Below are 20,829 nucleotides of genomic sequence, written 5' to 3'. Positions count from 1 at the left end.
TCAGAACACAATATATATAAAAACAACATAAAAGCACAACAAAAAGCATCACGAATATATGCTTCAAAAATGTACAGGGCCGGGGTTTTTTGTAAACATATTAAAATACAATGAAATAAATTATTGTATTAATTACAAGTCGAAATTAATGCATTAATTTTTTTTTCATCATTTCTCCGGGATACGAGCCCTCGGTCTCATAGTAGCCGAGGTCTCATTACGAAAGTACTATGAGACCTCTGGCTCGCCGTTATCCCTCCGACTGTTAATATACATCACAGTCGGAGTATGATCACAGTTATGTATACTACAAGAACCCCTCAAGGATTTGTAAAAACAAAGAATTTTGGAAGTGAGAGGTTTTTTTTGAATTCTAAAATAAAGAACTTACCTTTTTATATGGTATAAATATTCACACTCAGTCTAAAACAATACATCATATGACAATGGCACGTTACAGATACACACCACGTTGGAGTTAACTTTTAATTAACCTTCAAGTTTGAAGAAACTGGCATTTTCTAATGTTTTAACTTCAAAACACAACTACTGAATTTAAACTAACACAAAATAAGCATTCCTGTAAGGTATATTGCACGAAACAACACTACGTCGTAAAATCCCCCTAAGAGCGGAACATATGTGCACCTACCTCCACGGACACACGTGCGAAAAGAATTAGTTCACATCTGTACTTCCCAGGTATATTCTGCAGGGTTACTAGGGCTACCGGAAAAAGTTTTATCGCCAACGTTGGCGATTTTCGAAATGAGCTAAAAATTCTATCCTCGCCAAGGGGGGGGGGTATATCACATGTGTACCAAAGTTGACACAGCATCACTTTTCAGTACTCTTTTTTTAGTCCGATAAAATCCTTGTGGTCATACATGGCCGTCGTGACAACCTTGAATATCGTGATTTGACATTGACAACCGATTTATTTTTTTAGCTCTGTAGTTGAATGTGGAAGGATATAGAGGGATATTTCCTGCTCCTTGCATTCTTCTTTATCATCATTAATCGTTCATCTACACGCATAAAAGCTTGTTAGCATTTTTCTTCACGAAAAAACCTAATTTCGACAGCTTACGCCACGTTCCCAATACCATTAACATTACCATGTGCGTTTGTTTTGCATAAGGAGCCGTATCCGCGGTGTTCTTCTTCTCGGCGTGAAAGTATCCCATTGACTTTGAGGGTTGCTTTAATGTATCCAGGTCACCATGCTGTTTAATAGAACGCGCTCGTTTATATTTCTCATTTCACTAATGTACTGTAATTGGTTTTGTTCGGCGATCCTAACCGGTCGACCACTGAGTAACCGGTTGCTAACCGCTGCGTGATCATTAGATGTCACGTGATCGATTAACTGGTAGCTACCAGTTGAGCTCGGCGAACGCAAGCATTCCTTGCATTCGAGGAACCTCACCGGTCGACCGGTTACTAACCGCAGCGTTCTATGATCAACAGGTTACCGTTCTAAGCAGTTGATTGGAGCACGTGATCATTAGCTGTCACGTGGTTAACTAACCGGTAGCTACCGTAACGTAAGCATTGAGAGCGTTTCAAAATTCGCCGCCGGGAACATTGGGCGCCGAGCATTTTACGCCCCGGGAATACTGGGCGCAATATGCTCGGCGCCCAAAGTTCCCGGCGCCCAAAATGCTCGGCGCCCAAAGTGCTCGGCGCCCAAAGTGCTCGGCGCCCAAAGTTCCCGGCGCCCAAACTGCTCGGCGCCCAAAGTTCCCGGCGCCCAAAATGTTTGGCGCCCAAAGTTCCCGGCACCTAAAATGCTCGGCGCCCAATATGCGGCGCTCAATAGTCGGCGCCCAATCTTCGGCGCCCAATCTTCCCATTTCGAAAAAATAAGTAATGCTTTTGATATCAATACAAGAAATATTTTTATGTTATAAATCTTTATAAAGCTTAATTTAATGTAGCACAAACAAGCAATTTTTTATGTTCTTTATTTGTTGCTTATTTATTTATTTTCATTTTCTTAATCAGTCTTTATTTTTTCATTCATTTTGAATCAATTAAAATTATAATATAATTTTCGTTGTCTCAGAATCTTTTGATTAATTTAAAATTGATCGTATTAAAGAGAATAAGGTTTAAGAAAAAGAAATCTGCTCTTAATTCTGCTAACACAGGGCCATTTTGTCTTTTTTTAATGTTTGAATCAAAATCGAGCGTTTCACTTATTGAACAGCATGCATTTTCGAATCCGCGTGCTTACATCCTTCAGAACCCGTTTTAGCCACTCTTTCCGCTCCCGTTTGCGACTATTTTTTTAAATGAAACTCGAAAGCGAACAAGGAGCCAATCTTGCAGCTCGGCGGCAACCCTATCTTCCCCCTGTAACCGGTTGCGCTTTCCGAGCGTCGCTGTTGTCGCAACTCTGAAAACTACGTTTTCAAATAGGGACTCTAGCCACAACAAGCAACCCCTTTGCTTGCGTTCGACGAACCTCACCGGTCGACCGGTAAGTAACTGGTTGCTAACCGCGGCGTTCTTGAGAGCAACCGGTTAACTGGTTGTTGCTTCCGATGTCGTTTTATGATCCTCACCGGTTGATCTACCGGTCGACCGTAACTCTAGTCGGTTAAACCCGGTTGATGGAACCACGTGGCATTTTTGACCAATTATATGCAGTTTTCACCTGCGTGTTATTCGTCTGCGTCATAGACTAATAATAAGAGTAGACCGAGCTTTCTCATTCTTGCTGATAAAGAAAATTGGTTCATAGATGTATCATGTGACTAGTGGAAGGGCTAGGCGAGGACTTTGGCAGCATGGTTGCTAGATGGCAGCATTATCTATAGTTTGGCACTCGACATGTATTTTAAGACAATGTGTTTTCATTAAAAAAAACTTCCAAGTGCAGAGATTGAACTGTTTTTCTTTTAGTTTTGCATTATTTTGACATTAGTAATAGTTTTTGATCAGTTTTCGGTAACTTTTATTTCATTTGGAGCTGTCAGCGTTGACGTGAACGAAATGGCGTAAACGTTTTGCGTTAATGCAAAAATGTACTAATCGGTATCTTAAATTGAAACTGTAGGTAAAAATCTTACCGTTTGCTGATTCTTCTTGGTCGCTTGCATCTTTTATTGCTTAGAGAGTTATTGAAATTGACTAAAGAAAATGCACAATACTATCTAAACGAAAAACTCACTATGTTAACAAAATATTTACAACTTAGAATAACAAATTTACAAATCGAACTCCATAAAAGATCATTCTTCCGTGTTCCATCAATTCTATTTATTTTATTTCGCGCTGGCGTTGATCGTCTGCTACGATTAACGCCCGCTGTTGCTAGGATATCCACCAGTCACATGGTTTGGTTTATGAGCAGCAAAAGGGTTGCCATAGCTCGGTCTACTCTTATTATTAGTCTATGGTCTGCGTCATGTCTGCGCAAGTAACTGGTGATCAACCGAAAGCGTTCGATGAAGCATATGTTCGTTTTAACAACCGGTTAGCAACCACTGACATCATTACTGTCACGTGATTAACCAACCGGTCGTGCTCGTCGAACGTAAGTATTTACGCTTGAAATATCAAAAGGTTTTTGTGTTTTAGGAACGGCAACGCTTGCGATTTGTTTGTAAATTTCCTGTTCAAAATTTTCAAGAAAGAGATGTTTGAAAATGATCTTCAATTTTGGACTGCCTTTTGCCTTAATTTTAATTTATACGTTTTTAATGTCAATTATTCATCGTGCAAATGCTCAAGTTTTACGGAACTCATTTAGTAATGTTTATTCCGAAAATTCCAGAGATCGATCTTATCAGAGTGATTACTATGGAAGATATCCGCCAAATAGTTTCAAAAATCGTTTCAAAAATTGGGATAATTCACAATTTGTTCCAACCGGAATCGATTCCGTGTACGGTGACTCACGTTGTTTGGGGGACCGGAATCAAAATCTTGAACCGATTGGCACAGTAAGTGTAGAACTTCGTTTAGGTACGGTAGTTGGTACGTATATATCACTTTGTGACGGTCCTGGTGTGCCAGAATATGATAGACCAAACTTTAAATTCAACCATCTGCCCAAAATATATCGAAACATTACTGCTTTTCTTGGAATACCGTACGCAGTCCCTCCTACAGATTCGCTTAGGTTTCGGGTATGTTATGTGTTTCTCCTTTTTGTTATTTTACTACTACGCATTTTATTTTGCTTGTATTTGAATTTTTTGTATGCCATCTTATTGCAAAACCTTGAAATTGTGTAAGCTGTAACGCGTGTTTTTTTTATATATATTTTTTAAAATCGGTTTTATTCGTGTCTGAATTTCTGTGTTTCTCAATTGGGAACGGAATGTAACTATAGGTTGCGCTATAATTAGGATAAAAACGAAACCAGTTTGTCTGCTACAATGTTCTGCTACGGTATGAAGCTGGGCAATTCCACTGTTACGGACGTAACAATCAGACTTTAAACACGCATAATTTCAATTTGGTTTCATAAAAAGCTACAATTTTTTTTTCTGTTGTATAGTTTGGTGTTATTAATGCTATCAAAAATTTGGGTGCAGATTGCTTTATTACAAAAAGTAACAAAAATTAAAAACTGCCTGTTACGGACGTAACTCAGAAAACAGCAAAATGTATGCATTGTCATACAATTGCCAATATTGCTGTGAATTATTCATAGATTTCTAAAATTTTCTTTGAAATACTTGTTCTAGAGATTTCATGCTTTCTAAAACCATAAAGTTTTCATGGATATTATTCGTAAAATTTATGATAGAAATTTATATATTTGTTACGGACGTAACATGTCTGATATGCCAATTGCACAAAGCAAATAAAAGCTTAAGTATACTAATAATTTTTGTTAAGAGAGTGCAATGGTCTAGATTAACACATTATTTTGACCCTTTAAGTTATTCCTTAATAGTTTTTAAAGATTTGGGGAGGTAGGGAGCATATACCACCATGCATATACCACCATGTAAATAAATATAAAATATAAATTGGTGCGTCATAAAAAGTAAAATTATCCAAGGGGAAAATAAGCAAAACAAAAGTTAAATTATTCAGTTACAAATAAATTTTTCAAATTTTTAACATAAACGTGGAGGAAGGGGGGGGGGGGCTTCTACAAGGGAGACTTTTACAGGTTGAGAATTTTCGATGATTTTCTCTATCTCTCAACAAACATATTAACTGCCAAATTTCATTTAAAGTTTAACAGTTGGGCAGTTCTCAAAAGGTGGGAGCAAACACAGACCTCAACTTTGAAGCTTCAACACCAAATAACTTTCATTTTAATTAACTCAAAAATTTTTGAGTTAAATTATAATACTTTATAGAGACAAGAATTGACATAAATTATGGAAAAAATGCTCTTTAAATGCCCTTAAAAAAATATTTTCTTTGCTAAAAGGCGCAATTTTGGACATACCAAAACGTTAACTGAGCAAATGTACCATTAAAGAAAATTTTTTTAAAATTATTTCCATACGTTTCAAAAAAAATTTAAAGGTATGAATCTTACACTGAATAATTTTTTGTTAATATTTTACACAAATAACAAAAGTAAAGACAGATTATTCACTTTGTAAACGATTTTAGAAAATAGTAAGTTTGAAATTTGATGCATGTCCAAAATTTACGATCTTTACAATGCTATTTTTTGAGAACTAAGTATATGATGTTTTCATTTTAAAGGTGTTTATTGAGCCTCAGAATCAATTTTTAATTGTTTAAAAGTGTTTTCATAAGCTTTTATGCAGTATCTTAGAAGAAAAATAATTTTTTTTAAACGTACATGTGAGATGTCCAAATGGCGTTACGATCTTGACGCCGATAAGTCTGTCCATTTATTCATAATTTTTGATGATCTACTGTCTTCTAACCTCAATAAAAAACGTTATTATAATGTTATCTTCTTTAATCCATTGGTATTCTGCATAATTAATATGTTACACATTGAACAATACATAAATTACAGTAGAAACATGGCTGCTTATGATCGAACCGAAAGCCATTTTGCGGTAAAATCGCCAAGCAAACCTCCGTTGGCGACAACACAGTATGCGATAAGCTAAAGGTTACCAGAGAGGAATTCCAATTTGACAAATGTAGTTTATCGTCAGCTGTACCAGTTTTGGCGACTTTATCACCTGCGCTAGCAATTTTTTTTTTTTCCCGCTTTTATTATTTTAGAATTCTTTTTCTCTTCTTTCTTTTCGAAACATAATTTAACGATCTCCTAATAGAAATACGAATTTCTTTCTTCAATAATTTTTTTAGACATCATTTTAATTCTTATGACATTAGAAAAAATATTCATTATTAAAACTGATGTCACTTTTTACAATTGTATTATTTTTAATTTGAAGCTTTTTTTTAACCTTGCATCAATTTCTTCAAAATCATTCCAAAACTTTATTAAATGTAAGGAGCAGCATGTATAGCCATTCAAGTATTTCATTAATATCCTCTTTATTATTAAATTGCAAAATTTAAAAAGTAGTAAATAAAATTTTCATTGGAAAAGTTAAAAATCAGATTAACAATTGTCAAAAATGGTGAAACTTACGTTATGATGATGTCCAAAATCCGTTACCTACAGGAAAACAATGTCCAAAATCTGTTACCTACAGATTGCTGATTTAATTTGCTAATTAACAATTTTTATAAATACCTGCTGTCTTTTCATGTTCATATATTGTGTTCTAGGTATGCATACTATAGAATAAAATCAAAATTGATGTCAAATTCGAAAATTTTTGAAATTGCTCAAAGTTAACTTTTTTGTTCCCACCTTTTGAGAACTGCCCAGTTGCCTTTGATTTCGATCGCTTTTTAATAGATTGGCACGTTTTTACCAAAGGTGGAAAAAAACAGTCGAAACTGACATCGGAAGAATACATTTTGGCCAACATTTGCCTAAGTAGTCTAAATCTTGCTTCAAAACTAAATGTGCTTTATCTGAGGATCAAATGTAGCTAGTTTAATATTTAGTACTTTTAACTCTAATCTAATTATGCTTTTTAATTAAAGGTTTAAAACTATAAAAAATTCAACGCATGAATGAAACAGTAATCTAAATATTACTTTTTTGTGAAGAGTAAATAACAATAAAAAGTAACTCAGTAACTTTGGTTTATACTATTAAACAGGACAAATTCTTATCTCTAAGTTAGTTTTTAAAAGTAATATCAATTTGGCTATGCTTTCAGAATGATAGAAGTTTGAAGAGAAAAGCTATGATTAATATCTGTAATATAAATTTTTTTTGGAAAAAAGAAAAACTTTATTAATGAAAATTACGCACAAAATACTTTGGATTTCATCGTGTTAAATGATCAAGTAATTTTCACAAAAATCTACTTGGAGAACTATATTTTTTGTGTCATAGTGCATTGATGAAGCAAAGTTTGAGAAAATTAAGGAACCCTCTAGAATATTTTTCTGAACATTATTAAGCATTAATTGCTAACCTAGAATTATTAACACCAATTGAATTTATTGCATGATTTGGAGGACAAAAAATCTTACCTTGAGAGGAACACCTCAGAGCAACAGTAGGATATCTTAGTGGTATTCCTAGGATTAATGTCTTAATGTTGCTCTGAGGCGACGATGTGTATTTCAATAATTTTAAAAAATAAAATTAAATATCCTCTAATATTTATAACATTTTGGAAATCACAGTATCAGAAGTTTTGTTACATCATATTACATGTCATACCCTATATTTTCATTGCCATCTGGTACTTTTTTTCTTTTTAATTGGAAATATGACATGTGTTACGGACGTAACGTACTGCTTTTTGTTACGTCCATAACAAAAGATGTTACGTCTGTAACGCCATTTTTTTAAAAACAAAAGAAATTCTAATGTTTTAAACTATGGTTATCAATTATTCTGATGAATTGCTAAAAGGACAAAAAAGGATTTCTTTTAACTTTGATTTTTTAGGAAGTAACGACAACTTTTGCTAAATTTTTGTTACGGACGTAACATTGAACTTCATTTTTTTTAAATTTAAATTGCGTAATTTTATTTTGTAAAAAAATTAAAATAAATGCATGACATTATGGTATTATGTTAATAGTTTAAGCTGTACTGCAATAAATTGTGTTTATTTTTATTTTGCTATTAGAAATAAGCGTTTGAAAATGGGGTATTTTTTTCTGATTGTTTTGAAGACCCAATTATCGTACTTCCAACTGGGAAAAAAATTTATTATTTAATTTTTATTAAAAAAGCAATGCAATATTCTGAAAATACACATTTCAAGCTTTACAATGATGTATAATATAGCAAAATAAATGCAATATGAAATTTTGACCTACTGGTTTTACTTTTCATGGAATTGCCCAGCTAGCAATGAATCATTATATTTCTAGGTTGTGTTTAGTAATATTCTTGCCTTGTTTTCATATTTTGTGCTTGGTTTGTGAAGATGTGGTTATTCTTAATGCATCAATTATTTATAAACTGTAGATTTATTGGTTTTCTTTTCCTATTTTGATTTGTAGTATTGGTATTTGTTGCACATCCATTCTTTTACTCTTTTACAATTTTCAATCGTTTCATATTTTTTCCCATTTCTAACTTTAGCTTTGATCTATTGTCTATTACACTCCCTTTGTCACTGTTGGTGTTTATTTCTACACAGGAAGATTGCATATTATTATTTGCACTGATTGATCTAATTTATTTTCATGCCGATAAATACCAAGTGACCTTTAAAAATGTAGCTAGAATATACTTGTATCATAGCAGAGCCTAGTAATTTAGCAATATTATACTACTCGGGATCCGTTTCCCCGAGTGGTTTACGTTGCAAAATATTTTCGTATCTCACATTGTCACACTTGGATGATTAGGATGATCGTAAGTAGTATGGGTGACAAGCTGACAAGACAAGTTTTCTTGTGATGCCTTTTCAGATATATCAGAAAGATTAATGATTAAACAAGAGTTATTTCAAGTCTAACAGCTTGAGAGCTTTTCATTTTTTTTCAATAAATTAAAATACGCAAATTGCATTTTTTTTTCCTTTGCTTAAAAGTTTAACACGCAGAACAATGGGCAATCGGCATCGTTTCCTATTTAGATTCTCTCGCCAGATGGGGTGTTAGTTACTTTCAGTTCCTAATATTTTCCCATCCTTAAGTATTGGTCTCTAAGTTTTGCCAGGAGAGGTACTGCCTATCCTGGGAAATATTTTTCCTCCCTTAAACATACTAAGAAAGAAAAAAAAACCTCTTACTTATTAAACTGAGATGCGTCATGTTTTTCCTTTTGAAAAAATAAATGAAACAAAAGTATTTCAATTTGCCAGCCTTTCCCCTTGTGCTTTAGGGGAGAGACATGTGAACAAAAACGACATTTTTCTATATTTTTCATTATTGATTTGAGATAAAAAAGAAAAAGGTGCTAAATATGATAAATCAAACATTTGCTAATATTTTCATGCAGTTATCCCCCTTCTACAAGAGTAAATTCTAGCCTAAAAATTAATTCTAAAATATGTTACATTTTGTTCATATCTGCCCCGGTGGGGGGGGGGGGGGCAGTTGTAAACACACCTGGGGCACAAGTGAACAGATACATAAATGGTATAAAATGCACCTAAGCATATCTTTAAGTACTCTTTTTTACACATTAATAAACACAATGAAAATATAAATATTGAGTACATAATAAATTAACTTGATTCAACGAGCATTATAGCCCTCAAGTTTTACAGAAAAAGAAACTGAAGAAGCAGCTCAATATGTGCTACCTAAAATTGTAGGTGGGGGTAATTTTAGCAGAATATCATCAGTGTTTACCATCGATGTATCATCTGTTTCTGGAAATACAAAGGTTTCTTTCTTCTGCTTCCTCATGAATTTAACATTTGCTTCATCACTCTCCATTATCTCGATACAGCCAACATAGTGAATTTTTGTCTTTTTTGTAGTGAATTCTACGAGGACAAAGTCATTCACAGCTAAATTTTCTGGTGCAAGGTTGACTTCAGCACAAATTTCTTGATGGCTACTCTCTTCAAAGCTAATGTCGGACTCGGAGTCACTGACTACAACCTTTGACTGCTCCTTTTTCAACAGTTCAGCAAGTTCTAACTTTCTTTTCTTTGTAACTCTTTCACATTTTATCTTCATTTTCTCTGCCTTTTCTTCCATAGCTTTGACAACAATGTGTTTTTCGAGGGTGTCTGTCCAAATTCTTGATTTTCTTTTTTGACGCTGCTTACTTTTCCCTAGAGTGGAATGGTGACATTCTATTCGAGGTAATGGTCTCACACATTCTGGGGTAGGACTTGAATGTGCATTGCAGCTGGTGGAGGCATCCTCAGGATTAACTGGCATTAAGCTTGTTATTTGAATTGGGATGGAATCAGCGTCAGTAAAAGTAAGCCGAGATAACGGCCAAATTCCTGGTTTAGAAAAACCCGATTTAATATTTTTGGATGTAAAGGCTGCTGTGAAAGCTGCTGAAGAACACTGACCAATTTCATATATAGTTATTCTTTTTTACTGGGTGTAATGTCAACCAGTCATTGAAAGAAGTTTTCAGTGCAGATTTAAAGGGGTCATAAACACCTACATCCAAAGGCTGTAAGCGATGTGAACAATGAGGGGGGAATGTAAGGAGTACTATTCCATTCTCACGACAAAATAATATTACATCCAAACTGATATGACTTTCATGATTATCAAGTAGAAGCAAAACAGGATTTGCTGCGGTACAGCGGGAGTACTTTTGGAAGTGTTTTACATCTTCTAGGAAGATATCTGCTGTCATCCATCCAGTTTTGGATACTAACCCTAAGCTTTATGATGGTGCTCCATTTAAGAAAATATCTTTGTATCTTTTTCTTGGGAATACAAAAACAGGAGGTGTTTCCCATTGCATTAACTATACCACAAAATGATACAAGTTCACCTCTCTCGCCTGAAACATTTTGTCCAACTTGTTTCTCTCCACAAACCGCGATCACTTTTGGAGCCTCCAACACAGTCGCGATACAGCTGATACTAACTTCAGTTATTAAAATTTTTAATTATTCAATGTTTCTTAATTAGCCTAATCAAATAAAAAAAATAAACAATTTTTGAAATTGAAATGACTAAAAAAAAAACAGTATGGGGCATATGTAAACAGTTCACACCTGCCCCTACATAGTGTGTTCACATGTGCCCCATATAACAACTTAAGCCTAATCTGATAAAAAGCAATATTTCTTTCAAATTTTTTTAAAAAAATAGAGTACAAAAACTTACTTTATAAATCCCACTTCAAAATGAATAAAGTTCAAATCACAATAAAGATAGTGTTGAATGTGTTTTTACTCTGAGAACTGGAACATGAAAGTTTACTGGCACCTTTGAAAACAGAAGTTATTATGATAACTAAAAAACAAAATGGTTGAGATCTTTGAAATTTCAGGCAGCATACAGTACTACTGCTGTCATCTACGTGAATTTTTTTAAAGATTTTTTTCCTCATGTTATCTGGGTAAAATATGGTTTGTTCACATGTGCCCCATGTCTACATGTGCCCCCCTCTCCCCTATAGGTAGGGTATATGATGTTTCAGCTTCAATGCTCTGTGTGTGTCTGCCTTGAAACTAACAATCTATGCATAGGTGCCAATGACACAATTTAAACCAAGGTGTGTCCAAAGTGTCCAGCTTCTTTCTATTTTCGTGCAATATTGTGCATTCATTTAAGATGAAAAAATTAGAGTTTCTATATATATTTTATATTTTTGAGTGTTGCATTTTATTGTGTATTTATGTGCAACATGGCTTTAGAAAAAAAGCATATTTCTATTTTGACACTAACAATGAACGAGTAGAAGTTAAAAATTTAAATTAAAAAATTTCACTTTCTCGAGAAAATTATGTAAAATACTTAAAAGAAAAGGAAAAAAAGTTAAACAGATTTTGCGTTACCTTTAGTTTTTAGTAAAAAGTAAACATTCTATTCTGCTTTGTTTTTGGAAACTTGAGCACTTAAGCATCTTGTCTAGATCCATCCTGCAAATGACCAAATATCGTCAGCATTATGCTGTACTAATGAATGAAATTTGGCACTTTTCAAGAAAGCCAAAACAATATTTTTTTTCCACCTGACGCGTTTAGTTATTTTCATTGTTTTAATTTTTACAAATAACCTTACGTATAAAACTATCGTTTGAAGTAGTTTGTAGCAAGTAGGTAGCCCGTTTTGAGTACTAGGGCAAACCACGAATTTTGAAAAGGCACTTCACAATTTGTCACATCTGTTAGTTTAGCATGGTGCTGACAATATGTCGATCAGGCTTTACACAAAGCCCACATGCCTTTTCGGTCAAAAAACAATCCTTTCCGATCAATCTTCCTCCTCAGTGTACCCTGGGGTACTTCTAGAGCAAGTCTTTCATCCTGTTAGGTTTAGTTGATGATTCCATTTCACATCAAGAATTCTCTTTGAAACTAAAACAAATTGGCGACTGAGGAGCCTTTTTTGGTTGCCACATGTTTAGTGGGGACCTTGAGTCTTGACTTTTTTAGTGCCCCTAAAACCTGTCTATCCGGGGATATGATGGACTTAGGGGGATCCGATAAGCCATATCTGTCCTCCCAGTGGTTACCCCTTGAACTGTATAGATTAAACACTTCTTGCGATTTATATAGGTATATTATGTATAATGGATACATTATTGCAATTTATATGGGGCAGTTGTTATTATTTTATGTTTAATTTTAAAGATTATTTATTCATTGATATGTCTTGCAGCCACCTCAAGTTCATCCAACATTTAATATGAAAAGAACTTTGCAATTCAAAAGCGCCTGTCCACAACCATCTCAGTACACTGGGCTCAAAACTGGCATCATTGATACTAATGAAGATTGTTTATATTTAAATATATTTTCTCCATCTGTAAGCATCCATTTCAGAATCTATTTTACTACTGTTCTTTAACTCAAACTTGATATGTGTACTAAAAAGAGTTACTTACAATGTATTGGATTTATTTCTTTAATCTAGATATTCTACTTTCTAAGCTTAAATCATGTGGGACACAAGTTTGAAATTTTGAAGTTAATGTTGGCCTAAAAAAAATAGAGATTTATATGTCACAAAAAATACATCTATCGATAAATCTTAACTATCAAAATTGTTCCCATAAAGCGGGAAGGATCATCTGTGTTTCAAATATTTTTCAGTGAATTTGCCTTTGAAAAATCTTATGATGTGTTTTGTAATGAATTAAAATATTTTTTTGTGTAGGAGTTTAAAATTTAAATTGGTGAAAAAATTATCTACAAAAACCCAAAGTATTAAATCTGTACCTCAGAGCCAGATTGACATAAGTCTAAAAATTGCGATTTTTAGTTATTATTATATTGTATGTAGAATCCTTTTCCGCATTGAGCCAAGTGAATGTAATTTTCAAAAAAATCCTTTCTAATTCTTTACCATTATTAAAAGAGCATGTGTCCCACCTTTTGCATGCACCAAACAACCTTTTCCCCCTCTGTCCTGTAAAATCGTGATTATGCGACTTGCATTGTTCTGGCTCTGAGGTACAGAAATAATGTTTCTGTCAAATTAAATTTTAAAATTTCATGTTTCAAGGTGTATTAGATCACCTTTAAGTGATTATTTTTGTATTTATTAGGAAATGTGACAGATTTCTATGTATATTGAATAAAGATATATGCACATATTTTATGGCTATTCTGACAACATTTCCTTTTCTAATCAATTAAAATAAAATTTCTTTTAGGTTAAACGCCAAACTGAAAAATATGCAGTGATGATATATATTCATGGGGGTGATTGGGATCATGGAAGTTCATCTATTTTTCCTGCCCAGATGTTAGCTGCATCTCAGGAAGTCATAGTTGTGACATTCAACTACCGCCTAGGACCATTAGGTTTTACTTTCAAACTGTTCTAAATGTGTTTTATAAACATTAACAGGGGTCTGGCCAGAGGATATTTGGGTCCGTTAACGGACCCTTCACAAAAATCCGATCAACCAAAATGGACCTTTCACAAAATCCCGATCAAACAAAACGGACCCTTCACAAAATTCTGATAAACAAGATTGGATCTGTCACAAATTGTTTATTGAAAGAGCAAATCTGAAAGCAAAATAACGCATATTTCTGTGTATAAACCGATAATTTTTGGAACCTTTTTTTAAGTCAAATTAGAGGGATCAGCTTATACAAAATCGGCTAATTTTGAAAAAAAAAAAAAGAAAAAAAAAGGCACTCTTGCGATGCTCCTGCAAGGGATAAATAATTGCTACTGGCAAATAAATATAATGGTTGTTTGTTTTATCACAGTTAATTAGCAGCGGTGTTGTTGTAAACTTTTCTGAGAAGGCATTGGTAAGCACTTTTCTCTGCTCATGATTTAATAAACAATAATAATATATATCTGCGAAATGAACTTAGAACTGCAAAGGGATAGTAAGGGTGAGGAAAAAATTTGATCGCTTCAGATAGGGTTACCAACTTCAAAACTATCACCACTTTGCGTCTGGCGTTGAACCTTTATATTGACTTGATTAGAAAATATTCTCATCATTTTGTCGGCTTGTCAATATTTGCGTTTTTACGGTGCGGTGCGATGTTTTATTGTTATTTTGGGAGAAAATTATATGGGTTTTGATTTTTCGATGCTAACAAGGATGATTAACTTTAAATAAACTCTTTTAATTACCTTTTTTTTTTCTTTAGATGTGTACATTTTGAAAAATGCAATCCGATATGAGAATCATATTTTGTTCTTTTTTCAAGCTAACTTCGCTTTATTAGAATTCAAATAAATGAAAAGTCTCTTTATTTCTGTTAGAACTCTCATTTCAAGTTTTTAAAGCAAAATTCCATTTTCTGTTATGAGTCAAAAATTAAAATGCTGAATAGATGGTTTATTTTATTATTTTTATTATTTTTTTGGGGGGGTCAACTGTGTCCACAGATATTAATGATATGTTATCATAGGACTCTAAAATGCAATTTTAAAATAATTTTATCAAAAATATTTCTTTTACAAGTCGTTTTTATACTTTTGATGACTTCACTTTGAGAATTGCAATCTCTTTGCATCCGCTATGGGAATCCGATTTTTCGAATTTTTGATGATTATTACGCTTTGTTAAGAGGTAAACAATTAAAAAATCTTTTTATTTTTGTTAAAATCACGGAATTTATAAGTATTAAACAAAATTCTGTGCTTTTTAAGAGTGTCTTGGGTCAAAAAGTTGAATGCAGAACCCTATTCTGAATATTGATTTATTTATTTATATTTTTGTTAGTTATTTTAAATACTGTACAGAAATATATCTGGTATAATTTAACATAATGCAGAATGGTAGATAAATATTGATAATTGAAAGAGCGATGCCTCCCCCCCCCCCCGCCAAATATCAGAAAAAAATCCAGAATGATTTTCTCGTCATAGAAGAGGAAAACACTCAACTTTAAGTTTAATTGATGCAGTTTGTGCCATCTCTAAATTCTAAAATTTTGTTTTAACAACAAAAAAAAATTTTTTGCGAAATTTTTTGATTTTTCACAAAATTAATTCATTTTTCACAAAATTATTTGATTTTTCACAAAAAACGGACCCTGTGAAAAATCCTGGACAGACCCCTGATTAATTCTTATTGTTTTATTATTTTTGGGCAATTCCACTGTGTCAGATATAACAATTGGGCAATTCTATGATAAGGTCAACCAGATGATCAAATTTTCAAAATTAAAATTTCTAAACAAATGAGGCGTCATTTTAAAGGTAAAGAGTTGTATATTTTGGAATGCCTGTCAAAAATTTGATCACTTCAGTTGTAAATAAGTTACAGAAGGTTAAAGTAAGGTCAACATCTTGAGTATTTTCAAACCATATTTGGTGACTCTCGAAGAAATTATGTTTTCTCCAAAAACTACATACTAATATTATGAATTGAGATGAATAACCATTTAAAGATAAAATGTGTTGCTTGTGATGTTGCAAAAATGTGTTAAAATATAATTCATTTTAATTTGTAAAGGAATTCCTCTGGGTACATTACGTGTTTTACGTCCGACACCAAAATGCACAATTAATTATGCTGAGCCAATAATTTTAAAAACACATCAGGGTTCGTACGCCCTTGAAAAACCTTGAAAAGTGCTTGAAAAAAAAAAGTTCATTTTCAAGTGCTTGAAAACCTTGAAAAAGTTTCTTATTGCTTATATTCTCTCAAAAATCAACGAATTGTGCTTAGAAGTTTTAAAAAAGTATTTCACCACTGCAATTTTCTGAACATGTGCTCAGTATGCAACATCGCGAAAAATTGCTTCCGTGTTTGGGATTTCGATCCTTTTGCATCTTGTAAATATTTTGATGTTTTTTACAACCGAAAGATATTTTGACATATGGTACCTTAGATTAGTTTATTTTTTGTTTAATTTCATTAATTAACAAAGAAATTAATTTGGAAACCATGACAACATTGAACTTACTCGGGTTTCGCGGAAAATTGCTCTTGTGTTTGAAATTTCAATCTTTTTGCATCCTGCAAATATTTAAATATTTTGGCTAATCAAATGTTAGTTTCGCATATGCTACCTTAGATTAGTATATTTTTTGTTTAATTTTGATAAAAAACAAATAAATTTATTTCATGGGAAACATGCCACGTCGAACAAACTCAGACTTTGCGAAAAATTGCTTCTCGTGTTTGAAATTTCAGTCTTTTTGCATCTTGCAAATATTTAAATATATTCACTAATCGGATGTTATTTTCATATTTGCTACCGTAGATTAGCATATTTTATGTTTAATTTCAGTAAAATATAAGTTTATTTTATGGGAAACATGACAACATTAAACTTAATTCGCGAAAATTTGCTTCCCTTGTTTGAGATTTCAATCCTTTTGCATTTTGTAAATATTTTATATTTTTGGCAATTAGTAGTTATTTTGACACTGCTACATCAGATTAGCTTATTTTATTTTAATAACTAAAGAGTTAAAGAATTTATTACCTTGGTCTTGTTTAATTATTTGCTTATTTATTTTTGCAATTTTGAATGATTATCTTTACCTAATTTTTGGTCATAACAGATTTTTTTAAAAAAAATTTAAATTTCAGCAGTTGAGCACCTAACAAATTAACTTAAAGTTTGTATTTTAAATATAAAGTTGATTTATACAATTTTATTTATAAGTACATCATTTTTTATGTCTGCTAAAATAAATAAGGTGTATAACAGGGGTGGTTGTGTTATGATTATTCACTTGAAATCCAGTAGTGTTCGTTTTTATGCTTTTACCTCCATATATCTCCAATTTTCCCCTTTTCCTCAAATGTTCAAAATTACTACTTTATTAAAGTTGTGGGTACTTGGAGCTTACTGAAAGAGGCTTTAATCAGCAAAGTGGTAGATAGCTTAAGGAGGGTCATTCATCTTCATTTGGATCTAATAAATTGACCAGTACCAGCCTAGCTAGGCCCAGTACCTGTTGCTGGTTATCAACAGGCACTGGGCATTGTATTTCTATGCAGAATATTTTGACTTAATAAACTATTTTATGAATTGTATGCATAGCAAAAGTTATTGTTGTACATATGTATATTCAAGTAATAGGGTCTTAGTTTTAAAAATTATTCCCCCCACCCCCCTCGCCCCATTTTGCTCTTTGAAACTTTCAGGTAATTTTTTATGAACTCACAAATCACAATTACACCTGAATATTATTGCCTTTCTAAATTTAAATTCTAATTTCAACAATAACCCATTTTTTCCCAAAATAAAACTACTTTTGTCATAATATATGTCAACTTATTGTGAACCTTTTCAATTTCGAAATATGGCTCTATAAATCTGAACTTGTGCATTTATTGTCTATTGCAAGTTAATCAATGAAAGCTGAATAGGCTCAAGTTTGCATTCAGAGTATTTATCACTGCTTAAGCTGCTTTTGTATATTTTGAGGTGTAGAGACTGGACTGTGGACTTTCATAAACTTTTCTTACTTCCTAATTTTTAAATTTACTCGAGGACAGTTGAAATGCCTTATTGGCTGAACAGCTAATAAATACATACGAATAATTGATTTGCATACTTATAAATGATTTGCAAACCTAATATTTTTAGAACTTAATAGTGCAAACTGAAATAACTTTCTGGGTAGTGTTTTTGTCCTAACCGCCCTTATATTGTAATAAACCACTGTATAGATATTGGAAATAAATGTTGAAATCAGGGGGGGGGGGAGTGACTTCAAAAACTCTCTGGCAATGCCATTGAACATGGGTATTTTAGTTTCTTCCCATAAAAGTTAAAAGCACTTATGAAAGGTTTTTTTTTTTTTTTTTAAAGTATTAATTTGCCGATTCTAGAAAATATACAAACCTCTGACTACTGCAACCTTTGAAAAACCTCAAAATCAAACCTCTTGGTATCTGCTTCTCTTTATGACCAAACTTTTCAAACATTTTCAGAAAAACTTTCAACGCAGTAGATCTTTCATCAAAGTGTCTCTCGTTGTAGAAAAAGCAATTTTGTTTTCCTATACTTTTTTGTATTATTGCCTTATTTCTATGTGTTTGTAGTAAATGAAATCTGCATACAATATTTTTAGTACAAATTTATGATATTGCCTTGAAAACAAAATTTTTTACCTTGAAAAGTACTTGAAAAGTGCTTGAATTTTTTTCTGCCTAAAGGGTATGAACCCTGCACATGCATGTATTTTTGGGTACAAAGTAAGATTTTCAATCTTATTGATGTAACCTATTTTCATTTTGTAATAAGTGAATATTTTTTACTAAAATCTAGGTGTCGGACGTAAAATTTTTTTTACGTCCGACACTATTACATTCCTTTAAACAAAATATGTTTTCGACTGTGTTTTTCCTTTTTTTGCCTTTAATTTCAAAGTTAAAGTGAAACATGCATAAAAAACAATTTAGTGAATTTACTGTATATACATTTAGTTCTGATAGGGGTAAGTAGGACCTCTTTTGAGAAAGGTGTGTTGAATGAACGTAATACAGTTGATTAAGATCAATTTTGGCAAATTCGCCAAAACTATAAGTGGGAAAAAATTTGGAAACACTAAATGACTGCGTCTGTGTAAAGTTGGCTAAGGAAGAACAATTATCAACATTTTTCCGATATAAATCGTGATGGTTTTCTTTCAGGTAAGTTTCACAAATAACTAATCACCAGATTTTGTAGCTGAACTATCAGCTATCTACTAAGTCATCATAGTTGTCTTGTATTTCACTAATATAAATATTTCATCAGAGTTGCTTTTGATTTTCAAATCCTCACTGTTATGGGGTGAACTACTTACCCCATAGTGTGGGGACCTGTTATAGCGAAATTTTACGGGGTAAGTGGAGTCCCTCCTCTAAAAGTTTTTAATAATGTTTTATTCAAAAATTCTGATTGCAGTATGCACTTGAAGTTAAACTGGACATGAATGTTTAATGATCATAAAAAAATAAATGCTAACCGTGAAACACTTTTTGAAAAATGCTGCTTAAACTCGCCAAAAAATTATTTTCAGATTTTTTTTCTTGACTAAGTTTTCTGACCTAGAAAAAAAATTCCATGGAACTCAAATATATGCAAAACTAATCACTGTGATGAACCATGACATGATCAATAGGGTGGATCGAAAAAAATGAAATTTTGAATCTTAATTTGGAATACCTGCCAAAAGCTGTGCATGTGTAAGTACAACACACATGTAAAATATTATCAAGTTTGAACAACTCTTTGAGGGTCCTACCAAGGCTTAAATTTCTCAAAAAAAAAAAAAAAAGGTCAATTTTCCAAAATTTTTATGAAAATACTGGTGTTTAAAATTTTTGTTATAATATGGTTAAAATGCTTCCTTTGAACACTATTTTCATGTATCTTCCCAATTATTTAGTCTTTGCACCATTAAGTTCGCACATAAGCTGTTAAGTTTCGCGAAATTAAGCAAAAACTGACTTTTTTTAAGCTTTTTTGCACATTGCAATATTTCTTCTTTTAAGGTCCAGTTTTCTTCTTTACAGCGCCTGTACAGAATGTAGTTTTAAACGGAAGTGAAGTTAAACTTTATTACATTAACAGCCCAGAATCCAATAAAAAGAAATGGCTGCATTTCGAGTTCCATTCTACCTTTTCCATCTGCCGAGCCACATGTATTTAGTATAAATGTGTTATTCATTTTACATTAGAAGTAAACTATCAAAATGATTTAGTTGTATTAACTAAAACAAACATAGAGAGAAGTGCATTGGTTACAAAGAATGTATATTTATTCACACACAGTCGCTCTGAAATATAAACATCAATATTTCACAAAATGAGGGGCTTGAAAAGTATCAGTTAGTTAAAGCCACATAAAATAGTCAGTTCGTCTCATCCATTCATAAAACCTCTTTGAAATCATTTTTTGATTCAAACGATGACATGATACTTCAAGGTTTGATTTTTGCTCATATGATGCCATCTTTTGCCGATTGACTAATCACAAACAAAGAAGCTTCTGTCACCATATTAGCACAGCGTTCCACCACCTGCATGTGACAGGGCAACTAAACGAACGTAAAATCGGCGTTGGTGTTTTTAATCTATTGTTGAATATTCTAATTAGATATGCTAGCTAAAATAGGAGAGGGGTGGCAGTTATTGCACATTCTTGCTGGTTGATAACATCATAGTAGTCTGATGCATTAAAGTTAATCTTTGAATTATAGAATTCTCTCATTTCTTCATGAACAGAAGCCACTTGTATGGCCTTCAAAATCTTCGCAAACGTAGTTTTCTGATGTACTTTCGTTCATCAGTG

The 20,829-nt window shown here is 32.7% G+C and overlaps 1 protein-coding gene across 1 annotated transcript in view; it reads left to right on the top strand.

Annotated features, from left to right (window-relative positions):
* Positions 1 to 3,680: 3,680 nt before the first annotated feature.
* Positions 3,681 to 20,829, top strand: part of LOC129218451 (cholinesterase-like) — a 56,941-nt gene continuing 39,792 nt past the window's right edge. Inside the window, exons 1-3 of the mRNA XM_054852725.1 lie at positions 3,681 to 4,139; positions 12,769 to 12,915; positions 13,766 to 13,916. Of these exons, the coding sequence (XP_054708700.1) occupies positions 3,711 to 4,139; positions 12,769 to 12,915; positions 13,766 to 13,916 (727 nt within the window). The 5' untranslated portion in view covers positions 3,681 to 3,710. The remainder of the gene's footprint in view (positions 4,140 to 12,768; positions 12,916 to 13,765; positions 13,917 to 20,829) is intronic.

Source organism: Uloborus diversus, chromosome 3 (genome assembly GCF_026930045.1).
Source record: "Uloborus diversus isolate 005 chromosome 3, Udiv.v.3.1, whole genome shotgun sequence".
Lineage (NCBI taxonomy): Eukaryota > Metazoa > Arthropoda > Arachnida > Araneae > Uloboridae > Uloborus > Uloborus diversus.
The sequence above is the reverse complement of the archived record's forward strand: the minus strand, read 5'-3'. Positions and strand labels throughout refer to the sequence as shown.